Below are 8,394 nucleotides of genomic sequence, written 5' to 3' on the forward strand. Positions count from 1 at the left end.
GGGGCTTCGCCATTGCCACCAGCGCCACACAATTTCAGACGTGCAGCAGACATCGCAGACGGCGGTTGATACTCGTGCCTGACTCTGAAAAATTCATTTTCCACAAGCAACTCCCACCCAAGTTTTCGTGAAAATGGTGTCCGCTCTGAAATGCAGTTTGGCCATGGCCCTTGTGATCAGTCTGGCTTGTTCGGGTGCGTTGGGTGTGAAAATTGGTGTTTGACGGAGTTCAAGTTCATTTTTAGAGCCTATTATACCGGGTATTATAGGTGTTTCGGTTCCGCGCACTTCGAACATCATTTCCCGCAGGAGATTTCTTTGGTCCAAGGTCGTTTGGTCCCAGTAACTTCATTCATCAGACATTAGACTATCGACTATCCTTTTAAAGTCCTACTTCGCGGCTGAGCCTGGACCGACCAAAGCTCCTGTCCTTAGGCGCCGATCTCGCACATACATCTCGCTATATATCAACCCTTCTAATCCATAGCCCACGCCATCAAGTGCTACCAGTGCGAGTCCCTCACGATGCCCAAGTGTGGGCTCAAGTTCGAGGCCGACGAGACCCTGCTGCTGGACTGCTCCCGGATCGGACCGCCCCGCTACCTGCAGAACTTCTTCCCCCTGCGGAACGCCACTGGCTGCATGAAGAAGACCCTCGAGAGCGGTGAGTTCAGAGTGCCACACGGCACACAGTCCCTAAAGCCGGGACTGAAACTACGACGCCTCATTATCGAGGTGGCGCAATTCAGAGATACAACGCCCTGAGGTCATCGCAGAAAATCGGTTCGCGTTAGTCTCTGATGTCATGCGTGAATGTTTCGCTACCTGCTTTTCAGGCGTTACTTATTCCCCTCAAAGTGATTCCTAGTCACGTTTATTTGCGTCTTATTTTCCGTAATTACTCAAATTGAGAGCTTAATTCCAGATCGTAAGCAAAGTAATAATGCCAGTGACGGGCATTCCGATTTTTTAAATTTGCATATCTGAATTGATTCAGAATTAATTAATCCGTCAAAAATATTGCAAGCAAACCTGCTCCGCGCCCAGTAAGTTTAATTAAAAGTTTGTAGAAAAATACGGAAGTCGAGATCACAGAGGAATGAGTAGCTGAAACACTCCAAGATCAATACAGGCATGTTTCATCGAGGTGTGAAGCAAATTGTGGATCTCTGTTTTACATGACAACAAACCACGCTGTTCACGCCGCATTCTACTTGAATAAATAGGCAATTAACAAGTACCCAAGCCCAAATGTACCTGTACAATGGGTTCATTCAGCCAGCCCCGCCAGAGAAAGTTGTTGGCCCAATTGCTCATCCGAACCAAACAATCTGCCCATTTCAGTGGCCGGACATCCGCAGATCGTGAGGAGCTGCTACTTCGGGGACATCAACAACATCCAGGGCGGCTGCCAGTCCGATCCCTCCCTGCCCTTCGTCAAGCAGCTGGGCTGCGATGTCTGCACCAAGGACGAGTGCAACGGATCCTCCTCTCTGACCCCCGTGGCCGGAGCCATCCTGCTCTTCTTCGGCGTGGCTCGTCTGCTGGCCTAACCTAACTAGCTATTATTTACCTGTGGGTAGTGCTTAACGATCTTGTTCTCTGTAAATTTTCTGTTCTTTCAAAATTTATTTTAACAATAAATGCAGGACAAATGGTTGTCACAGCAACATACCAAAATACATCGCTCTCTTTCGTTACCAGTTAGAAATATTCTGGGATCATACGATACAACTTATGAAAACCTAGACGTGCGCGTAATTAGAAGCATTTATAAAAGTGTTTAAATTGAAAAACCCACTCATTTACCTTGAAAATAACGTTTCGCTACAGCAGCAATTTATTTAAATCGAATACTTCGCTTGAAAGAACTCACAATTAAAATGCCCTACCCGTGACACATCAACTTACAAAAACAAGTGTTGATTGTTTACTTGTAACTCCACTTCCGCCCATGTAAGTCATCACCCAGCCTCAAAAAGTGTTCCCAAAGTATTGGTAAAAATAGTAATTCTACTAATCGCAATTTGTTCGGGGACTCGCCTTGAGTAGAGTCACATTGAAACCGAAAAGCAGTTCAGTGACTCAGAGCAGAACAGAAACTGAATCGAATACCCGTAAAATACCTGGAGTTGCAGGCTGAAACACCTGGGATCTAATTAGTGTGCACCCACATGAGCAGCCAAATTATGTATGTTCGTATAGGGGGTCACTCAATTTCGCCCCTGTTAGGGATGTGGGATTTATGCACGTCTGCCTTCTTAATTACATTTAATTGAGCTCTGTTTCAGTAATTCTCGTACCCTTCGGATTTGAGTTTACAAAGTGTTAAATGCTGCTCCGCAGAGTTCAAGGAACTCCAGTGAGAGATCCGAGATCACATCTGCAGATCGAGGGGCTCTGGAAGCTGCACCATCCCAAGGCTCTCCGCCCGCGTGCCCCAATTAACCCAAACTCATTTGGCATCATTTCAGAAATTACTTAATTGAAGAAAATAGAAATTTGTGGGAAAGCCACTTAACTGAGTGTATGTCCATGTTTGGGAAAGATTAGAACACGAAACGAAATACATTACGCTAAATATGCTTATAAGCCAATTAACTGAAGACATTTCAGCAAGGCGTTGGCTGCGTTCTGAAATTTTAGATTACAACAAATAAATATAAATGAATAACAAATTAAAGTACATCCAAAGTAAAGTACATCCATGTTAAGTTATACCAGCAGCGGAGTGTCTCGACTGTCACATACCTGGTATTCACCATGAAGAGCTTATAGCTGTCTCGCTTGCACTAGTGGGACTACTTGAGTACCGGGTACTGTACTGTACTACTGTAACGTTCTCTGTTGTTCAGATTACTCACGGGTGAGTGTTTTTCTGCGTGATAACTGCCTTTGAAGTTTTTATTTTTGCCTAACGTTATACAAAATATTGCGTAGCATTATTAAGGATGGACTAAGCAGATTTTAAGAATGGGACCATTTTGTAATTATAGAAGATGTACATACATATAACCAATCTGTGAGTGGCCAGTGTACAGAAAATATAAACTGCTACATTACTTTATATTATAACAAACGTACATCAGCTAAGGGTTAAAGCATTTCGAAGGGGGAGCTTTAAAACCAACTATACGTTCCGAAAACAGCACTGTATAGTTGTCTCACTTTCAACCGTTGTTCAATTTTAGTAGCCTGGAAGAGTCCCGTTAAAGCTCGCATTTGGGAATTTTCGGCCACGATGATCATTTCGCTGCTGATATGCAAGGAACCCAGTTTTAATTTAGAGTGAAAACATCTTGTACCAATCAATAACCAACCGCGTGTGTTTAAAATCATAACCACAGGCCAACATTTAACCTCGGTTAGGGATCAGGAAACTTATTGCGTCTACCGGTAGTGAAAAGTTATTTCTTTGTGTTTGAGTTAAAGGTAATTTGTTAGTCAATTACAGTCCTTGGTCAGCCGACATACATATGTACATATAAACGCTGACAAATATACATATGTATGTACATGCGTATCACCAGATCGCTACCGCCGGTGTCAACCTTTCTGCGTCTCTGGTAAGTCTCCAAAATAAGTGGCGCAACCAGCAGGAATCCCCTACAGCATGTAATAGTACCCAGATCGCACCATTAGGGCACAGCAAAGCCTCGCAAATAACGACCCCAATGGGAAGCCACTAAGAAGTAAATTCTCAGGTGTCGTCGTGAGTGCCAACACAACCAAGGTATGTTGATGTAACGGATCTCGGATCGGAAGGATAGATAGTTGAGAGGCCTGAAGGCCCTGCGATGAGTAACCCGAAATTATTTAGTTCATATACCTGTTGGAAAAAATAATAGAAACACGTTGGTTGAATCATTGATTTTAAATTTTGTGCTCAGAACGAAAGTAATATTTTTTAATCTTTATCTTTAATCTTTAAATTCATATATAAGTACATTTGACAACAAGGAACAAAAATATATTTTTCATCTTCATATTAACTAAAAATAATTAACATAATTTTTGGCGCTTGGAAGAAATAATAGAAACAAAACTCTTAAAACTAAGAAAAACTTCATTTTTATGAATTATCTTATAAAAATAGTTGCAATATTAATATTTAGTGGTATTTCCTTTTTTTATAACTGCTGAGCATCGACGGGGCATTGAATTCACTAAATTGACGCAAATTTCGGGGTTAATGGCATACCACTCTGACTTAACTTTTTCCCATAGCTCTTCCTTTTTTTTTGATTTAAGACCTCCTTCTTTTTAATATTCCCCATAAATGTTCTATGGGGTTTATGTCCGGGGATTGGGCCGGCCACTCCATAACATTAATTTTTTTTTGTCCTGAAACTATTTCTGAACCCCATTCTGAATATAAAAGCCGAAGTTAACCATTGTTTTTTTACAAAATCACTTATTATGAGCTAAACATACCTGAAAGTATTTAATATATTGATTTTCTTACAAAATTAACAGGGGAAAACTCAAACAAATCGCAGAAACGTAGCTTGTTTCTATTATTTTCTCCAGCTCAAACACCTGACCACTTCAAATATCGCTATGTACCGCAAATAAAGTACCGTTATGAGTGGCTTATGTGCTAACAGTTTATCCACACACACTTCGTACATAATTAGTAATTTACATGCAGGAGCGATTCTTGTTTCTATTATTTTTTCCAACAGTGTAAATACGTTTTCCATTGCTTGATAATTTTACAGTTATCTAAGAAAGAATGTGACCTATCTCGTAAATATCTTTCCTTTTAAGTAATTCTTTTGTACAGTCAAATACTCCGGGAATGTCAGCCAAGAAAACATTATATTTAACGTACATGCATATATTATTAGCCCATATCATTATATGTATTTAGCCTACATTCATATATATGTATACCATTCATTACGCCCAGGATCTTGTAGTAGGTAAACATGTGGTAAATTTCTTTAATGACGCGAACCGGCAATTGGAAGGATTTATAATTAATTAATTAAAACTAATACTGTCAGTCATTTCTACAAACCTGAATTGAAAAAAAAGGACAAACTAAATTCTCCGTTATTAGAATTATAACATGACACTTTTGATGTCAAAACTGATCCTTCTAATTATGATCCATAATGCCAAGGAATTAACGAGGGTAGGCACGATGCGCAGTTACAATGTAAACCATATACCATTAGCAAGGTAGGGCGGGTATAGAACTCGTGATAAGTAACAACTAAATCACGCACCGACAATCGTGGGTCACTTCATTCTATCTCCATACCGTTCGGTGTCATTATCCTTGTGATATTTTGCTTGCTTCGAAATTAATTGAGTTGAGTCAGGAAGTTGAGTAAAGGAGATCATACGGATAGGAAAACCCCGACTCCATTAGTGGCGAGCATAGTGCACTGACACTATCCGATACCCTCTCCAACCGAGGCTGTAACCAGAAGAAAACAATAAGCAGAAAACCATTACAACTGAAGCTGTGAAAAGGTAAACATTTGCACATATGAATATAGCAAAATCAAAGGGCGTGAGTTACACGATAAACAAGCCAAATCCGAGAGGGGACAGATGAGAATGTTGTTAATTGCTGAGAATTAGCAAACATTGAAGCTGAGTAATGTGTTCGAATGTATTTTAAACTGCGCATTTTGCTGGAAAGAGTAACTGGTCTACTAGAAGTAAACGATTCCAGAGATTCGAGAAACCTTTTTGAAACGGAGAGCCATAAGAAGATTCTTTTGGTGATTCCGGGAGCGCCGAATCTGAGTTCATCATAGTGCCAAAATAAAACACAAATAATTTACAAACACTGCTGACATCACCCTAAACAAGTTCGAAAAAAGCTTGATATTTACGTATGCATGCGCCTCGTTTGTGTGTCAAATGATGGGAAAAAACATTGTGGCAGCTTTTATACCAATTCAAAAAGAGAGAACGGCGTCGTCGAGTTCCTCGACTATCAGTTACCCGTTACTCATACAAGAAATTATATTACATTTTTTTAAATTGTAAGCATAAAATTTGTTGTGGTATCGCAATCTCTGCAATCTCGGCGACTCTGGAATCTGAATTTTTTTGTTAATCTTTTAGCTCTTTAGTTCCCATTAAATGCCGGATAGACACGGCCAGATCGACTCTGCTAATGATCGTGACCAAGATCTTTTCATCGAATCTAGTACACCCGTTTATTCTACGAGTAATGGGTACAAAAACACCAAACTCAAACACGCAGCACAGATTCGCACTCACTCACGTTTACTTTGAGTGGAAGCTCGACTTCGAGTGAGTGGAATATTGAATGAAAACATTGAAAGTGGACTGGACGGTTTGGACGCCAAAATAAATCTTACAAACGCTCGCCAACTACCGTGCAGTCAAGGTTTGTTTAAGTAATTGTCCAAAAAATAGTTTCAGAGTGTGAAAATGGTGTCGAGTGTAAAAATGATCTTGGCTCTCACCGTCTTGGCCACCGCAGCCTGCACTGGTATGAAAGTTAAAGGAATTACCAATCCGATGTAATGTACATAGTCTACAATTCCTAGGGTACGCCATTAAGTGCTATCAGTGCGATTCCTTGACTTATTCCGCGTGTGGAAAGGACTTTCAGCCAGATAGTAAGCTCGTTTTGGATTGCACCAAGATGGCTCCCCCTCGATTCCTCCAGAGCTTCTTCCCAGTTCGAAACGCCACCGGTTGCATGAAGCAGACCATCGACAGTAAGTAATCTGATGGGGATCGCCCATAACCATGATCTCATCGAATCGATGGCCCACGCGAAACCATCCCCACTAAAGAAATTTAGGTTGGGGAATTAACTGGGGCTAATGCTCGCAATGAGAATAATTGAGTTTTCAGTTGTACCTTAGAATATGATTCATTTCTTAAGCAACAAATAAAAACAAATACATTCCAAAATATCATAGATATACATATAATACAATACAATACCAAATATCTTTGGGTATCATAATATTTAATTTACAAAAATAAACTTTGACGAATATGATATGATAATGAATATGACAGAGAGAGTATGAACGAATAGCATTGAAATATATTTAGAACGGTTCAAGATCAGCGACTTGCTATTGCAATTTAATATATATTTTTTGTTGACTATGGAGGAAACCACCTATGATGAATGTTGAATACTCTTAAATGTATGGAGAAGGTACAGATAAGGTAGACGGTAGTCACCAATGCAATGCTTCGGAGATTAGTCGCTGTCCCACAGCAATATGTGCCCTTCATTAAAAATTCATCATGAACACTGGACATTAACACAGCAGTCAGTAGCTTTATAAGTGATTTGTTCACAATTTGCTTGATTGCCCAGCGATTTCCAAGCATAAATACTCTCTAGGGCTGTATGGTTTTGTGGATAATTGGACCCAGTTGCCTCTTACCGCAACATCGCCTCAGTCAATTGCTTGCTAATTACATTAACATTCGACCACGTCTTAAGTTTTATTGAATACACCGTCAGCTTTAATTGAACGCCAGACAATTGGCATCACACTCAGCTCACAAGTTGGTCACATCTACTCGTACACGAGTATCTATAAATTCTTGATTCGCATGTGAAATAATTATTATTTATTTTCTATAACTATAACGTGTAATTTTTGTATTCAATTTTCCTTCCGGTTGTAGAAACCTCAAGGACTGACCAAAAAAATATTATTTATTTAAAGGGTGTGTTTGAAGTACGAATATGCTTCATAGCTTGAAAAATCTGAATACAATAGAAGCGAATGGCAGAGAGAGTCTGAAAATGAGAACTTTGGAATAGTCACCACTATTTTTATTTCCGAACACACCAGTATGCACAGCACACTTTAATGTCGTAATTTCTGATGGTATTTTATTTCCGAATATATGATTTGATCTCATAATACATCGAAAATAACAACAATCGCGTTAATAATTTTGTTAATACTAATACTTAATACTTGTTTCTCCTTTGTAATACTATTTATCATATCATTTGCAGTTCCGGGTAACCCCCAGATCGTGAGGTCCTGCTACTTTGGCAACATCGCCGACACGAAGCTTGGCTGCCAGACGGATCCCAGCCTGCCGATTAACAGGTTGCTGAGCTGCGATGTTTGCACCGAGGACGAGTGCAACGGATCCTCCTCCCTGGCCCCCATCGCCGGAGTCATCCTCCTCTTCTTTGGCTTGGCCCGTCTGCTGGCCTGAACTAGGAGCCAGTTTTAGTACCGCTGAGCTACCGCAACCATATCGAGTTCGCCTATGGGAAGCCCCAAGGAGCCGCCTTAGTCACCTTTGTTGTTACACCCTTTTAAACAGTTTTTGCCCACATTAAACGTCACTCTATTTATGTGTAGATATTGTATGGTTATTGGAAGATTAATTGCTAGTTTTAACTGATAG

General features: G+C 40.2%; 2 protein-coding genes across 4 annotated transcripts; both read left to right on the forward strand.

Moving 5' to 3' along the window:
• LOC6548742 lies at positions 1 to 1,682 on the forward strand. Its single transcript, XM_001974063.3, has 3 exons — positions 1 to 194; positions 488 to 664; positions 1,345 to 1,682. Exons 1-3 carry the CDS (start codon positions 134 to 136, stop codon positions 1,551 to 1,553), a joined length of 447 nt encoding a protein of 148 aa, XP_001974099.1. The 5' UTR covers positions 1 to 133; the 3' UTR covers positions 1,554 to 1,682.
• A 1,773-nt stretch (positions 1,683 to 3,455) lies between these two features.
• On the forward strand, positions 3,456 to 8,347 carry LOC6548741. Of its 3 annotated transcripts, XM_026980956.1 has the most exons (5): positions 3,456 to 3,566; positions 3,623 to 3,733; positions 6,088 to 6,481; positions 6,540 to 6,713; positions 7,991 to 8,347. In XM_026980956.1, exons 3-5 carry the CDS (start codon positions 6,421 to 6,423, stop codon positions 8,197 to 8,199), a joined length of 444 nt encoding a protein of 147 aa, XP_026836757.1. In that variant the 5' UTR covers positions 3,456 to 3,566; positions 3,623 to 3,733; positions 6,088 to 6,420; the 3' UTR covers positions 8,200 to 8,347. The 3 variants fall into 3 exon arrangements, with proteins under 3 accessions (XP_026836757.1, XP_001974098.1, XP_026836758.1); XM_001974062.3 differs by having other exon boundaries at positions 3,456 to 3,733; XM_026980957.1 differs by lacking the exon at positions 3,623 to 3,733.
• The last annotated feature ends 47 nt before the right edge of the window (positions 8,348 to 8,394 follow it).

Source organism: Drosophila erecta, unplaced genomic scaffold (genome assembly GCF_003286155.1).
Source record: "Drosophila erecta strain 14021-0224.00,06,07 unplaced genomic scaffold, DereRS2 tig00000092-arrow-pilon, whole genome shotgun sequence".
In the NCBI taxonomy this organism is placed as follows: Eukaryota; Metazoa; Arthropoda; class Insecta; order Diptera; family Drosophilidae; genus Drosophila; species Drosophila erecta.